This window comes from Battus philenor, unplaced genomic scaffold (assembly GCF_028537555.1).
Source record: "Battus philenor isolate CCGP_79_NKW_IND1 unplaced genomic scaffold, ilBatPhil1.0.hap1 SCAF_23, whole genome shotgun sequence".
In the NCBI taxonomy this organism is placed as follows: domain Eukaryota; kingdom Metazoa; phylum Arthropoda; class Insecta; order Lepidoptera; family Papilionidae; genus Battus; species Battus philenor.
The window spans coordinates 8,870,685-8,888,529 of NW_027181686.1; the positions used below are offsets into that span (position 1 = coordinate 8,870,685).

Here is a 17,845-nt window from a genome sequence, read left to right on the forward strand (position 1 = left end):
GATGACTTCTTATTACAAGTATAAGGTCTTTATACTTGTAATGTTAAAAGTAATTGAACCTGCCTCTGTAGTCGTATGTGCCAGTTACTAACGATTAAGCTTAGTTTGAGCTACTTTGATATTACAGTACAGACTGGAGAAAAAATACCAGCACATAAATCAGGGACACAAACTAAATTTAAAAAATTAAAGATATCGCGGTATATATTTATTTTTACGGTATAAAACAATAACATGGGTATGCCATTGTTTGATAGTTACAAAAAAGACCAATATTTAGCCACTTCTGCACATGCAGTGGTAGTCGTGCAACAAAGTGCACCGTCATTTTGTGATTTATTTTAACAAGTTTGCGGGAAAAATTAGGTTTAACTGTAATTATGGATGTTTTATGAGTATTTAATTTTTTTTGTTGTGGTCTTAGTGGGTAATAAAGTCACGATAGACATCGGTTTACTTTTGGTGCTGAAACTCAATTTCACGCTGCTATTTACAACTGATTTAACAAGTTCATCTGTAGGAGCATAAAGAAATAATTATCATCTCGTTCTATGATCTATGGTAAACTAAAAAACAGTAACAACAAAGTGGTAAACTTTTCTTGTTTCCTTTGCTTTGGGAGCCTCTGGTACGTCTTCTGTCTTGGGTACACAGATAATAGAACTTGAATAATGATAAAAATGAAAAAAACTGTAAAAATAGATTTACAAAGTTTTATTTTTCATCACATTATGTGCGTTTTCATCTTTTTACCTTCTCAATGTCATTTATTCATTATTCTTTTATTATTTCCATTATTTCCTAATACTTTCATTCATCAACTAATTTTCGTCATATTATTTGCACTAGTGTTTTGAGACTCAAAAAGATTATGAGTGACGAATTCTTCCTTTGGGTTAGACAGTGTACATATTTTTAGTAAGTACTATGGTTGATATTAAATACAGACACCAGTCACACGGTCTTTCACAGCAATTAATATGTTAAAAAAAATCAAGTTCTTTCTCGGTAAGTATTCAGACTTAAAACATACTTCAGTCTTATCTTAGTCAAGTGTCCAATACCTATCTTTATTCCGGTAGTACTGCGCTTTAGGTAGCTTTAGATAGCTGTATCTAACGCGTGGTGTAACGGTTCCGGTTGGAAATAGTAAATAAATTTGTCTTTCGTTTATGAGTTTTTTTTATTAATTTTATGTCTTTTCTTATCATCATTATGGTCGTCATTATTTCAGCCGCAGTACTGCCACTGGTAGATTAAGGCCTAGCATTTAAATAATTAGAAGTTATCCACACTTATTGTTGTAACATTTTTCGTTAAAGATATTTTTTTTTGACTTGGTGTATGATGTCCAAATAAAACATTTAAAATAAAGTTTACGATTCCGAAAAATAGACTCAATAAAAAACGACAATATAAAAAAATTAATAACTTTATTTAGAAAAACGCTATAAAAATAATAACTTTAGATACGACTTTAATCAACATAACCATCGAGCATATAATTAAGCAACTTTGGTTGACGACCAAAAGCATTTGGTATTAGCTAAAATGATTACCAGACATCGGTAACTATAAGCGACAGAGTTTAGGCGCTGAAACAACCGACCAAATTTCTAACGTCATTGAAGTAAAGAAACTTATTATAATTCTATCGACTTTTAAATTTGGTTAGGTATTAATTTAAGTTTATCTAATTTTTAATCAATGACCAGTTGACGGAATGAGCCGTCGATGCCGAACAGCTCGTCGTAGTTGGTAGGTTTGCCGGGCCGGAGAGCTTCGTTTGCTTTGTAGTTCTCTTGTTCCGCGAACCAATCTTTGTATTCCTCTAGCTTTTTCACCCAAGCATCTAGAATAAAGAAAATAATTGAAATTATTTTATGACAAACAAGTAAGAGTTTGCAAAATAAAAACAATTCGTTAAAAAGTTTATATTTAGTTATAAATACTGCCTCAGAATTGGACGTTCGTATATTTAGACAGTGTGTTTGCATCTTCATTTTTCATAGATGTATTTAAAATTAAGTGGTTTTAAAGATTTATCTCCTATTTAATAATTTGTTCCAAGTCTGTCACTGTCTGATATTCACTATTCACTATTGACTGTTTTATATTCAATTAGCACACAATCGCTCAACGAGCCATGGAAAGGGGTTAAACGATATCGAATATGGTTTGAGAAGATCTGTGCGAATTAGCAAGTTAAAGCGATTGAGTAGGTCACATTATAAAATTGAACAGGTAGCCATTGGGGCCATTAGATTCTGGAGTGACAGCCACAGATCAGCAAGTGCAGCCTAACAGGTTCACCCACAAGATGGACTGACGACCTTGTGAAGGTCTCCGAAATACGCAGCGCGCAGGTCTATTCTAATGGTTCTTATTGAAAATCACTTAGGGAGGTATGTATCCATTAGTAGATGCCCTGCGTCTTAAAAGGATGATGATAAAGTCATTTGAGCAATAGTTTATATAGTTACGTTTAGCAAGGTCAAATTAATAATGGGAAGTTTCGCAGAATCGTAAGGTCTGTGTACATAAGAACTTATATTCAGCTGGTAAGGCCTGTATCTAAAAGCAATCAATATAGTCATGTTTTAGTGACTTTGATACAAAGTCATGAACTCAGAGATATTAAGAGGATCTTTTTATTTTTATGGAATTTTTATTAATGCCTTTTATTTATATATGTATTTTGGTGCTAATTGTGCTATTTTTAGGTTATTTTTTTTATAGTCATTTACTTGACTATCATAGACTGTTTATTAGCGTTATGGCCGATCTTTGCATGTACAATAAAGTTTATACATACATATATAAATACTATGTACTTACTGTGAAGCTCATCCATGGTACCAGCATTGCCTTCATATTCAGCCGGAAGCATTTCTTTAGGAATATGCTTGTAAAGTTCATTAGTGTCTGAATGCAGGAAGATCTAGAATAAAGTAAGGGTTGGTAAGATCAAAATAATATAAAAGTTTTTTTATACTACTAAATGAATATATATGATTGCAAAAAATAAGAGCACTGGGAACACAGCGGTAGAGGACTCATATTTGCGATCGTAGGTCGCGGATTCGATTCCAAGGATTATATTATGTAATCTTATATACAATTATATATATACAATTATATAATCTTATATAATTCACACTTTTTGCATTAATTATATAAGATTATCACTACCCATAAACAAGTTCTCGGAGGGTGGGCAACAGCATCGTCTGCGTACCACAATATACCATAAGGTCTATGGCTTGCAAAAAATTAAATTTGAATAAATTTAATAGTCGAAAAAACTCAGTATAAACGTAGCCTTATTATGACTAAATCATATAAATAGTTGGTTATTAATTACCCTTTCTCTGATCTTCTCCTTAAGGAAAGGCTTGACGAAGTTAATAATTTTATCCACTAGAGGTGAAACATTTATTACGTGAATTTGCTTCAATTTTACGGGATACGCTTCCTGAAATTAGAAAAGAAAAAAATCATTTTTTATGTATAATAATTATAAACAATTTATAAATATTTATCATAAGGACACCTACTCTATAGTTTCTCTACCATTATCGAAGTCAGAACTTTTTAAACATACAATGTTTTTAAGTATATTATGTTCCACGTTGTCATTTATAGCAATCACTAGTATATGTTATGAAAGGAATTCCAGAAGTGTATAATTTGAGAGAAACTAGATATATATTGTGTTCCTCTAAAATAGTTGAATGATACCATCCTTCAACTAAGTTTCAAACACGCCTGATATGAGAAGCCCACTTGTGTTTTGGATTTCTCGCAAACTAATGCGAGATATGTGTATTACTATAATATAATATATATAGTATTTACTGAATGTACTAAGTATGTTATATACGTATTATATCATTTAGCTACCTTTTTTGTCTAGTGGAGAAATACTATCTAGGATACGATTCCGTTGCAGAGACAATGAAAAGGTTATGTAAGGCTCCTTCCTGTTAAAGTGCCTTCTATTTTAACGCCTTTATTAAAAATAACGGGAAGTCTTTTGCGTATTACCGTAATGACGATGGTATAATGCTTTAACGTTTTAGGATAGAACTACAGTCCCCCACACGTTACAATAAAAAAGAGCAAAATTAACTCGCGCGCTATCGCGGGACCATGACCAATCACCCTGAGCTGTCTGAATTGTGCAAATGTTTTAAAAAATAGTAAATAAATAAAAATTTTACAAACCTGTACGCAGACAAGGAACTTCTTGACAAGGGTTGGTGTGAATTTGGCAAAGTGGGTGGGGGTTGCCACGGATGCGTCCAATATGTAGATATCTCCAGCGACACCTTCTTTCTCCTCAGCCAGCCTGACGTCACCCAACATCAAGGCGAGCTTGAAGGCATCAGCTACGTTCGGTGTTTGAATGTCTTTTTCGACGCCTGTTTTGATAAATTAATATTTAGATTTTAACAAAAACGCATCTATTTATGCCACGACAAACAGAATTTAGATGATAAAGGTGAAGTAAAATATGAGTTACATTTAACCTGTTGTAATAAAATGTTCTTTTCTTAAGTATAATCTGTAATTAGTAGTAAATGGAATACATAAATAAAATTTATATGTGTAATAAAATCAAAGTCTCGGATTAATGTAGTTATTATTATGTCATTGCTTATTCTCCATTGTGTTGTTTTTAAGTTTAAAAATAGATTTTAATAAATTATTATTAATATCTTTTTGACGATAGGACAAATATAATATTAAGCAAAATACTTAAGAATAACTTAAATAATGGCAATTATTTTCATATAGGATTGAATATTTTATTCCAGGAATTGTAGTAAAGACGTCCGACGGCAATAACAAGTCGGATGAACAACTTTGTTTTTAGGTTATCGGAAGACGCTGAGTTTTAGTCAGTCTTGATGGAAATCTATTTAGAAAGGCTATTTAAAGCAGAATATATATTATGGCTGATGGCTGGGTTGTGATGATAAAGATATCACATCCCTCATAGCCATACCTTTTATTTTTGTCAACAGAAAATTATGTTTCATGTATCCAACTATGAAAGTTCATACTTGGATATATGAATAATAATTGACTGTTTGCAATGATCAAAACATACATGTATGTACATACCTCTCATTAAAATGACTCGACGTCCATCAGGAGTTAGACCAGGTAGTGGTGGCATTTGTCTGTAAATTGAAAATTATCTTATTACAACTTGGCATAACAAATGTAAAATATATATAATAAAAAATAATTATTTAAATTTGTCCATTACTTTATTAAATTTAAATAACTAAGAAAATATTTATTTTAATTGTTCTTAATAAATGTATAAGGAGTTTTGCTATTCGTATTATCTTGGTCAAGATGTAATTAATAAAACAATAGGACACATAAGATAATGCTTATCCATGTGAATATTGACTATTGAAAAAGTTGTAAATAATAAGCAAAACTAAGAAATAAATTAAAAATAAACTTCAATTGTGTTCAGATGCCATAAATAGAACTAAAGAATAATTCAAATTACTTTAACATATGCTAAATATAAAAATAGAAAAGAAACAATGATAGTATATATATATATATTCCTATGTATTAGATGATCCATTATTTTAAATGTAATGCTCCCATCAACTGTTAAATAAGCATTTCTTTTCAAAAGGTGATAAATAGATATTCGCATAATACTTATTCACGCCAATAACAAGGACCATTAAACTTTATGATAACTGTGAAACGAAAGGCGATTTTCTCCGCTAATATCATCCACGATTTATATCTTATGAATCTTCACTTTTATTTCTATCTTATTCGCTTGAGCAAAGAGATATTTAGTAATACATAACTGAATAATTGCATTAAAAGCTGTATTAAATGCTCTTTTGTTTTATTTGCTGGTTTGGCAATTCCATTAATTAAACTATGTTATAATAATATATTTTAAAAAGAGAAAGTCTTGTGTATTTTTGTTTCTAAAGGTATCTCTACAAAAGAAAAGGACAAGTAAAGCCACAAACACTGTCTTGTTGCAGTGGTAATGTAAGTAAGAGTCAGTGAGTTTCACAAAATTTGAATCTTGATTAAATGCCAGTCCACAGGCTCTACTTTCTGTTTATAATACACCTACATGTCTAAAATACACCTTAAAAAAGTAATTTCTCGACTTGTTATTCATGGTTTCTCAACAAAGCAAAACTTGCAAAAGTTTATTAGATTTAAATACTTTTATTACAACTAACTTTTGCTTATATGTACTATTTTTTAAATAAATTATATTATTTATGAATATATAAAATGTACACAATTCCAAAATTAGTTTAAACCGATATAAAAGTACGTAAATAGTAATATCAAAGCTTGATTGAGGATACAACGGAAAGTTAGACTATTTGTCACCATCATTATCATCATTTAAGTCATAGGACGCCCACAGCTGGACATAACGATATATAAAATTCCAAAATAAGATTAATTATTTGAGAAATTTATATAACCTGGATATATCAATAAAAGAGATATTATCAATGTCTTACACGATGTTCAAGATTTCTTGCAGCTCAGGTCGTGTGACGTCACGGTTGTCGAAGAATTCCGGTACAGCAGATCGCATTGTGAAATACATATCCAATTTACGCTTGGCCTTTTCCAAGGAGAACTTGCAACCACGAAGGAAGGTCATGATGCGTTGGTCATCTAAAGAAAGATGCATTCTTGAGTTTCTTGTATAAGATTGTTTGCAAATTAATTTTTAGCTGTTAATAACACGATGATAAGAAATCTGGGTATAGTAGATTGGTCGTACAATTAAAATCTTTCCGTACGGAACCTTTGAGGTATTGCTACAGGTCAGCTATTAGTCAGAAACGTAGACTTGAGGAAGGAACGTCGAGATCGTTTTAATGCTTACGAGATGTGGTGCTGGAGGGAGATGCTGCAAATTCCGGAGACTGCATTTCGTATTAAGGAATCTATTCTACGCGATCTCAATGTAAAAACCAGACTTTTTTCCTATGCCGTATGTTAGAAGTTTTTGGTTACATTGACACATAAGACGGTGGAAAACTCGAACAACTGATGAAGTCCAAGAGATCATAGTCTCTACATACTGTTCAATGCTAAAGATAGGAACAGGTGATGCAGCATAAGGAACATGTAGATTATTTCGTCACTAGACATTTCTCAGCAATGACGATTCTCAAAGTTAAGAAGCGGAGGAATTACTATAGAAATGATTTTTGTGTGATCCTGTGTTCACTCTCGGGTATTCTATAATAGAATTTTATCAAATAGAATCTCAATTAGAATAGAATTGCTCCAAAGTATTTTAGAATAGAGCAGAGCTTATTCAATTCCCATTCCGGTGAAATATATTCCTGAAGTTGTCCCTGAACTAGACGCTGTAGGGAGGTTAAGGTGAAAGGTTAAGTGTGTTCAGCACTTTAAACTTTCTTTAGATTGTTGTAAATGTCAACTAGCGAACAGCGTTTGTCAAGTATAAAACGTACTGAAATTGCTATACCCCGCGAGGGGTGATATTCTAATATGCGGTACAGCGATTTCGGTAGCACTGGTTAACTTTATAGCTGTCTAGAAACTAGTATTTATTGTATTTTTTTAATGCAAAGTTAGTCTAACTTTGTATTGTATGGTATAGGATGTTATTTACCAAATTCATCAGGTAGATGAGGTTCCTTCTTAAGCCACTCCTTAATATGAGCTAAATCTTGATCCTTGCAGTCGGGCTTCTCGTTTAATTCCTCGCGGATTTTCTGCCACATCTCACCGGACGGTTGCTCCAAAGTCATTTTCGGATCGTTGGTTGGTCCTGAAATTTTATTTTCATAATTAAGAATTTTGATTTTTTTCAGAATTTTAAACTATAAGCCAGAAAAATGTATCGTGAAGAAAACATGATAACGGTGTATGGTCGATACTATATGATAAATTTGCTCAATGCACATAAGAATATTTATAAATAAAGAAAAAGTGATGTTTATCAGATTAGCACTAGAAATAAAGGTAATCGATTCTTTTGTTGGCAACTATGTACGGTATTAAAATGTATCTAAATTATAAAGTAATAAATTTGAGAGGATTAAGGCAGCTAAGTTTTGAATATATGTCATATTAAACACTTTTACACTGTTTAGATTTCGTATTACAATAAACCATTTGTTATGAAATAAAATTAAAAAAACTTGAACAAAAAAAAGGATATTGTAAAAATGACCACAAAAACCTGTCTGAGTTTCTTGCAGGCTTTTGTTCGATCAAAGCTAGTTAGGAATTCTTATAACTTTAAGTTATAACTTTAAGGTACTCTCTATCAACTTGGTCTTTGCGGGCATATTTCTTAGGGCGGACACAAGTGGTCATTGTAAATGATTCGAAGTAGATACAAATAAATGAACAAAAAAATGAAGTGAATAAAAAGTTCAAGGTCCAGGGGAAAGTTTACGTTACGAAAAACGGATTAAGTGAAAGTAATCACGGAATAATCCCTAAGTCAGTGCTTGCAAACCGAGGCGAGAGAAATGGAGAGAGACTTTAAAAAAGGTCGGTCAATGACCTTTATGAGCACATCTGATCTGTCATTACCATTCGGCTAAAAGATTTAAAATCGTAATAATGTTCAAGTCTAAATGATTACTTTCCGATGCACATAGATATTAAAATAATAAGTGCGTATATTATACTTATCATAAAAATATAGACAAACATAATACACGAACTAGACGGTTTAAATACAAAATATACCCGTACATCTAGTGACAACCAGATGTACAAATCTCTCGAGTAGAGGTAACTCCGCTGAGACTCAGAGGACTAAGACTTGCGATCGTAGGTCGCGAGTTCGATTTCCGAGATACAATGTTATATAATTCATAAATTATGCATTAATTATATCGTTTTGCTAATTAAAACTTTGGGTATTAATTATAAAGGGTTATTACTGATCGCAAAGAAGTTTCCAGAGGATAGACAGCAGCGTTCTCAGCGTACCTTACATTTGCAATACGTAAAGATTGTGGTATATCTCCATAGATATCTTTGGGGTAGGTTTATGCCTGGCATAGGGCCTCTACGAACTGATACGACTAAGATAATTCTTTTTTGATTATGTATCAGATTTATAATTCGAATACAAAAATGTGTTATTAGTGTTCTGTGTCGCCGTAAGACGTCCAATGCTGAAAATGGGCTTCCCCGATAGGTTTCTAGTAGGATCGATGTCTAGTCTTCCGATATAGATAGTATAGATACAAGATGATTGCTTATTAGTGTAAAACTTTTTACGGGTAAAAAAAGTTGCTAATTTATAAGCAAAAAAAAAAAAAGAATTTGCACCAATTTTAATAAAATAAATAAAGTGATCATTCAGAAATATGTTACATCAATGATTTTTTCGGAATGCAACAGGCTAACTTTTGCAACAGGTTAAATCTTTTTTGGCAAAATAAAGTCTGCACAATGATTGCTTGCGCACGGATTTTTTGCAATATTACTATTACGTCGTTTATTATGTCTGAAACCCTTTGACTTTGAATAAGGATCAATGGATTTATATTAATTGAGAGCAAATTAGCGATACATTCACCCCTTTAAAACTCTTACATGTGTAATCGATCACCCTGCATATGTAATATATTTAATTTCCAAATACAAATATTATCCTTTATTATTGTTTTATTGTTCGTTATAACAACTTACCATTGCGAATTAATTATGTAATAATAAAGAACTCTCTTTCGTAACGCCTTAACAAGTAGTGTAGCGGTTGCGAAAGGATATTTACGGTTGTTGGCTCTTCGCGCACGCGCAAACTGAAGTGCTCACGCTTATTTGCAATGGTATATAAACATTTGTGTAATGATTTTATAATTGTTTGCGATATATATGGGTGGCTGTTTCCAAATTGCCTGTATTTATTTGAATAAGAGGAATCTGTTTATTTATATTTGTATGTAGGTTCCACAACAAAATTAGTTCAAAATAATTTTTTCGTTTGGCTCTTCGTTAGACTTAAAAACGTCTATTCTTATTGCCTGGATGATTTTGGGGAATACTAATTGTTTTTCTAAAATTTTGTGTACACTCCCCAGACTTTTCCACAAACTACCAAGTAAATAATTGTTTTGAATCCTTACAGTACATTCAATTCCCTTTTTTAATGAAACAATATTATTAAGATAATATTGTTTTATTAAAAAAAAGAGAAAAATTTGTGAAGTTTACATTCGACTTTGGCAACATTTAAGATTTTGGTAATTCCCTCATGGAGCATAATATATTTTTTGTGATACGTGGAGGACGTATCACAAAAAAAGTCCTGCCTATTATTTCGACATCAAAATACACGCGGTGAAATGATTGCAAATTAATATATAATATTAAAATCTTTCGCGTTCTTAGGTCGTCGATATCCTATTTCGTTTGAAATATGATAGGTTTAATTATAATATAACCAATTTTTCCTTATTTAAAACTTTTAGTAATTAGTGGTATTTATATTGCGGACGCCATATCCAGGTCTTATGGCTGATAATAATTAGGAGTTGGGATCGCGTCCGTAAAAAAGATCCTTGAAGATCTATGTCAAAAGATTGACGTTGAAAATTTTCTTCACTCATTTTATCAGTTAACATTGGAATACCACTCATTTTATTATTTAAAAAAAATCAAATTAATTCTTTAATAAATATTAAATAAAAAAAAATTAATGCATATGTTTTCAATTAATAATAGAGATCCAATAAGAAATAAATATTATGGCTCAAAAAGTTGTTTTAAATTAAATCCAACTTTTACAATTATATTACACTAGGTATGGCAAAGATCAACTCTCGTTGAAGATAACAGTCGGCAAATTTGTTGCCCGTGTAGCGGAACGGTTATCGCGTGCCGAAAAGAAAACGTCTTATTGCATTTTCAGCGTCGCTCAAGCTTTCACTGTAACACTATTAAGCAACGGTGCCTTTCTAACGCTCACGCGACTGCGCACCAGTTATTAAACAAGATATTTTTTGTACGAAAATCATCCAAGGGAGAATACATTGAACTAAATATAGTATTATACCATTCACAAACTTGCCTTTCGGTTTTGGCTATTCTGTTCTAACATTTACTTAAATATATACTATATTACTACATCGCAATTTTGTACTATAAACACTTAATACATCTGATAAAAAAGTATAAGGTTTTTCGGTTAAGTGGAGTTAAAACGACAACTAGTTGGATCAATCGAATTATACAAATAATTTTCTTTCAAAGTGAGATTATTAAATGTTATAAGGGAACTTCCCTTATAACATTTAATTGTTATCAAAAATGTATTTGCATAGGAATTTTTTAAAATTTTTTACTTAAAGAATAAATGTGCTGGACATACATGACATGTTCGGCTTGAAGTGGCCCACATCTAACACATTCCGACGAACTAACGGTTGTCTGTACACATTGGGGGGCCGAAGTCTTACTCAAGAACCAAAAGAACCCAGGGGCTATCGGTTCCGTGTATTATGTCCTACCCGCTGTCAATTTAATTTGCCAGTTAGCTTGGCTATGTCGGTAAATGTCATATGTCTACGAATCTCCACATTTTTTATTCGATCTTGAATAGTTATCCCGAGGATAAGCTTCTCCGTGGCTCTTTGAGCAACGCGAGCTTGCCAATTGGGCTCGAAGTGAGACACCATATTTCATTGCCGTAGATTTTTGTCTTGAGGTACTGAGAGATATATAGACCAACAATACACCTGTCTACAAATCCAAGTTATTATTAAAGTTCATTTAAGGCAGAACTTAGATAGATTTACGTATACAAGATATAATTAATTAAGAATATAGTATTCCCGGTGAAGTTAGATATAGAGATCTAGTCGTAAGCAATAACATGATCCCGATCCCGCAGATGTTGCAATTGATTACCTAAGTAATGTACGTGAGATATAAAACTGTGATAATTAAAATTTGTATTTTTTTACTCGCATGATTTTTTTATTAATGATAATATAAATAAATTCACAAATATTGAAGTGACTTTATTATTATTTCGGTACTTGGACTTCGGTACGGACTTTATTTATTATTTCGGTATAATCTATTAAACAAACATGTCAATACGATCACAATAATTCTCTCTTATATGTGTGTATGTATGGAAGCAAATCGTATAAAAGCCTGTCTATACAAATTATTAGAAATGAATTAATTTTTAATATAATTGATATCTTTCTTAATTAATGTACAGAAACCGAAAGGCTTATAATAGTTTATGTATAAACTGGTTCTCCTATTAAAAATAATAATGTCTAGTTCGTTCGTTATAAATTGTACATTTTAAAAAAATTAAACCATTTTAAATGTCATATTGAATTCTCCTTAAATAACCAATGTAAGGAAGGAATGCATGAGAAGTAAAATTCGTGATACAAAATTTATAAATTACATCGAAAACGAATTGGTTTGTGTTATTTTCTCTAAAACATTTCTACCATAGGTGAAATCCTTTCTAAGAAGATGAATAAATTGCTCGACGTGAAAGTAAAAATGACTCAATATTCTAATAAATTTTATTTCAATACTTTATTAACCATTTTATACTCTAAAATATTCGTGGCTAATTGTTGATAATGGAGATGTAAATGTAATTTTAAAATTACTATGTTTACTTTTAGAAACACGTTTTTTGAAACTTTTCTGATTTCCTTTATCTTTATTTACAGCAGGAATTTCAAATAGTTGATATTCAAAATATGTATGAAAAAAGTGTAATAAATTTGCGATTTATTTAATATTTCATTTTATGTTCGAGATACTCTAAAAGCATTATCATAATATTTCTTTACAGAATACGTTGTGTTAAATTTCGACCACAAACCGCAAACCGCGTTAGTGTGCTTGACCGATGAATTTTCTTACCTTAAGTTGCAACAGTTATTTTCAACAAAGTAACTTTCTAACTATGGTATTAGTATAAGTTTAAAGTGACATTTTAAAAAGAAATATAAATGGAGTAATAAATTTTCTATGTAAGTTTATCTTTTTAGTATTAATACCTTTAGTATAATATATTTTTATAGTTTCAGCTTGTTTTAAGTTTCATATCAGGCACTATCTGTAATATATTACCGGACTAACGACGATCTCCCATATATTATGGGTTTTTAGACCTATAGCGATATCTTGAAAATACGCTTTTACTACATAAGTGATATTGAACAATCGAAAAAAAATCGACTTTTTGCCTATATCAAATAAGAAATATCTGTCATATAAACAATATTCTTTGTAAAGTTTTGGATAAAAGCTTCCTAAAGCTTTTTTAAGAAATTTTTGTTCAAAAACTTTTTATTTAAAATTGTTGAATTTTTTACCCTGTTTTCGAAATACAGTCAATGTATCGGCCTTTTGATACTTATTCAGATCTATAATACAGCTACTAATGACATAATATAATACAAATTTCTTTTTAAGCAATTTCTTCGCAATTTAAGTTTGATTTGAAAGACCTTTCTTTTATGTCCCTGTGAATTTTTTATATTAAATGTTCATTTATAGATCCGTACATACTTTAATTTTTGGCAAATATTATGCGAAAATGTAAAATCTGTAGTAAGTAAAATTATTCTATATATAATATTTTAATTGCATTTTAATTATACAATTAAATTTTATTGACAACTTGAAAATAGCAACGACTTAAATATTAAACATTTTTAACTCATAATTTTTCAATTTTAACACCACAACTATACCTGTAAAAGCTTGAAATAATAATCCATCACGTTTTATATCTATCGCCTTTCTAAATAATTGCATCGAAGTTAACGGTAAGGCGTACCGCTATGTTAAGTTAATGCAAATCTGTTGGACCTTATAACAAAGAGTTTAGGGATCATTTTAGAATGTCACGAAGTTATCCGTACGATTGTACCTGCATTAGTCAGGTTCGAGTGCGGAAGTCACGTTTAGACTGGCGGGTCCTTTGTCGTCTTTTTATATATCGGAACACCTAACTGTGATTTTTGTACGTGGAAGACTGCTACAGAAAAAGATTTATATGAGTTACTTTTATATTTAATAACTGAAACGGCCATAAAACGATGCTTTGGATTGAACAAGGTGATAGTGGTACACCTGGCAGATAATACCGTCGTGTCAGCCTATGGACACCAATTACCATAGGCCTCCTTTAAAAATTGCCAAGGTGATTGGTCTTGTGCTATGGACTTCCCGCGACTTTGACTACGTTGCTGTTTCACTTAGGCGGGAGCCTAGCTGTGTCGCGCCTAGCGGCATGTCATTTGAACGTACCATCATTTCGGATTAACGATAAATATAATCAATTTTTTTCTTTTGAAAGCTCTTGCATGCTATCAAGCTACAAACCGTCCTTCTGTTCGACTTGGTACATATCTAATCAAATTAAGTTTCAGATTAATCTATCTTATCAAGTTACTGTGAAGAGTTCTGGACATAGTGATTTCAGACTGATCGTGTTTGTTGGTGACTATAAGAGCCTTGCTTATTTATTTATTAAAACTAAAATGCGTATCTTAGATATATTAAAGCGTTTTATCAAGAATCCATTAAACTATTTTTTTGTGAAAGTGTATTGATATTTTAAAATCAAAAAGATTTCCTTTGTATGAATCTCGTTCCAGAGACCATTAAGAGAGGCACTACCGTGGTCTTGTCAAGGTTTTTTGTTCCGATGTAATGGCGCTGTACTTAGAGAAATAACAGTAATAATTAGGTGAGTCATGTAATTTCGCAAGGTGACAAACACAAATTGATATATTAAAAAGTCGCGCGGGACTTTGAATATAAAGCATTCTCACCTACTAATAATATATTTAAAAATACGCAGACATGAAAAGACATTTATTTGTATTTAGTAGACAATGACATAGAAAGGCAGAGAAATGAGACGTGCTGTACACTTTGTGAGTTAATAATACTGCTGCACATATACAAATTTTCAGAGGATGTAAATCCTCTGCGTTCTACGCGTATCGTAGCGATTATGGTGTATTCTTTAGATATCTTTACAGAAGATTTATGGCTTCCAATGGGCATCTATGGGCTGAAACGAAGATATGTTTTTACTATCAGAATTCCGTAAACTGAAATTTTTAGCCTAGTTAACGATAACGGGTTCATTTGCCTACAGTCGTACACAAATAATGTCATACCACTGCCAAAAGTGAAACAAAAACTATCACTCTGTAGGAAATATTTGAAGGATATGTAACATCTATCAATACGTCACATGATATCAGTCTCTTTCATTTTAAGAAGACGCCTAAGCTCCAACAGCGGAAAAGTTAAAAAGTTAAAATTATGTATATAAAAATAATCTTTTTTTTCGACGCTTAGACTACGACTTGAGAATAACTTTATTTATTTAAATATTAATCCTCTTAACAATTTGTGAAACAACATAGTTGATGTCTTTAGGCATCCTCTACCAGTCAATACATAACTTTTACGTTTTTTGATATACCTTTTCAATACAATGTTTTATTAACTCTGCAGTGTAGGTACTTGTAATTTATTTATCGACATAAATGGTAAGCGGGCTTCGAATTTTTGTGGCGTAAGAAAGGACATCACGAAGCGATAAACGCAACGTATATCGTCTGTCGACTAAATGGACACTTGGAAATCTGTCCGAAGTTTCTGTTCAGCAGTAGATATTCAATGGTTGAAAAAGATGATAAAGTTCATGGTTTCCTCAGGGAAATAGTAATGAAAAACAAATATCAAACATAACTTTATATAAATCGAACAGATTGTTTTTTTTTCACTTAACAAAGTGTCAGTATCACTTTCTATGATAGTAATCAAGGTTCTTAGACCAAAAGTTACTACGTATTTTATTTTCACTATCATGTTTCACAGCATTTACCCTGGCAATAATTTAGATAGATAATCGTTTGTTGAACTTCAAATGTGAAGAGAAAGGACCCCATTCACTTTTACCGTGCTCGAAATTGGAGCATTATTACAAATATTGTTGTGGTGTCTGCTTTCATCTCGAAATTCTTTGTTTGAGTGTATTTTCTTCAAAGTAATATTATAAGTGTCGTCAGCAGATTTTGATAATGCCATTACATTACTCGATACTTAAGAATAGAAAAAGAATTGAAACAAACAAATTAAATAATCATCTACTACCATAGTTTAACTATTTTGGTAATATTACTAGAAGGGCTTTAAAATCAAAAGTATTTATAATAATTACATTTCGTCTGTCATATAATTTTTAAACCCGTGATAGCTATAGATAGTTAGTATATTTAAGACTTGTACATAAATAAATTTCTATGTATATACACACATTGATTATATTTTTATATAAACATACACACATCTTGCGTTACATCTTGCGTTAATATAAAATTAATTAATTATATTGACAAAATAAAGTTTCTCCTTTGAAAATTGAACGATAATTTAATTAAATAAAAAATTAAACAATAATTTTCTACAGTCAATTACAATGTATATAAATTAATATATACAATATTTATTAATGAATAGGTAATGGAATGTGTGTAATGTAACCAAGTTCAAGTAAAGCGAGTAAAAAGCGCGAAAGTAGGTTCCATTATGAACAGTGACTCTACATAATTCATTTACAGGTAAAGAGAAGTATTCATTGATGTAAATTATTCTTTTTATAATATATTAGTTGTCAAGAAAGTATCATTGTATATAAAAGAAAAGTTAAGCAATAAAGTTTATTAAATGTATGACCAAAATGTTTATTGTTGTTTGTCCAATTACGCCAACTTTTTGTACACTTTCGAGTGCAGTTAAAAATTTATTGTATCTTTTTGCAAAAACTTATGTCAATGCATAACAGTGCATCAGATTTTTCTCTGAACCGGTTAACTGTATGCAATTTCTCCGCAAGTCATCGGCCTCGATGACTCATAAAGTGAGATTTTTCAACGTGCCTTCACTGGCTTGCAGTATATTAATTATATCATCTATCAATGATAAATTAATAATGCATCGTATATTAGTAAATATTATTAAAAGGGTAAATGTCAATATTTGACAAAGTTTAGATTCGTGGAGAATTTTAACGTGTACTGAAATATATTTTCCATCAAAATAAAAAAAAACAATTTTTTATTCCGATTTCTGTGATCGTATTAAGGAAGATGTTTAGTGAATATAAATGTAACTTTTGATTAACTGAATCATGTTAACAGAATTATATTTAATTATATCATTATTGAATTATATCATTGAAAATTATATAGACGTACGTATCCATTAATATATTCCGCAGTTTTGTTATTTTGTACCAAAGCACCTAAGACAATACGCGTATGTTTTTCAGGAGAGTTCAATGCGCTTACCCCTATAAAGCCGCACTACACAGACCACAATTTGAAAATTAAAAGAATGTAAAAAATATAATCACCTTCGAAATTGAAAACCAAGTCACACGCCAAACTCTCAACGATGTTCACACTGTCACTTGAACGTAACGTGTTTGTAGTTTAAGAAGATTCGAAGTTTGAAAAAAAGAGATTAATTTTTTTGTTAATGACGCGATCTGGCGCGCGAATTCGAATGCAGCCGGTCCGGACCGCGCGATCTTTTTATGATCTCGTCGCGGCACATGAGCGCGGGTGTGACCGGGCCTGGTGGGAGATTTGGGTTAAACTATCTACCGGTCTGATTTTCTTATTAAAATGGAGTAAAAAACGCAAGCGTGCATCACCGCAAATTTATTTAAAAATTGCGATACCATAACACGATACATTTATATTATTTTTTTCCGATTTTTATGTTATTTGTTTTGTATTTATTT

General features: G+C 31.2%; 1 protein-coding gene across 1 annotated transcript; it reads right to left on the reverse strand.

The window, feature by feature from the left end:
• Positions 1–1,478: 1,478 nt before the first annotated feature.
• Positions 1,479–17,582, reverse strand: LOC137924423 (alpha-tocopherol transfer protein-like). Its single transcript, XM_068767823.1, has 8 exons — positions 17,453–17,582; positions 7,673–7,831; positions 6,540–6,699; positions 5,131–5,189; positions 4,228–4,424; positions 3,365–3,475; positions 2,839–2,941; positions 1,479–1,852 (listed from the first exon to the last, which is right to left on the reverse strand). The coding sequence occupies exons 2-8, from the start codon at positions 7,809–7,811 to the stop codon at positions 1,701–1,703; spliced, it is 921 nt and encodes a 306-aa protein (XP_068623924.1). The 5' UTR covers positions 7,812–7,831; positions 17,453–17,582; the 3' UTR covers positions 1,479–1,700.
• Between the last annotated feature and the right edge of the window lie 263 nt (positions 17,583–17,845).

Coding starts and splice junctions, on each gene's coding strand:
- LOC137924423 (XM_068767823.1), bottom strand. CDS start 7,811: ATGACTTTGGAGCAACCGTCCGGTGAGATGTGGCAGAAAATCCGCGAG. Junction 5,190..6,539: donor CAAGAAATCTTGAACATCGT/GTAAGACATTGA, acceptor TTCAATTTACAG/ACAAATGCCACCACTACCTG. Junction 1,853..2,838: donor TACCATGGATGAGCTTCACA/GTAAGTACATAG, acceptor TCTTTATTCTAG/ATGCTTGGGTGAAAAAGCTA.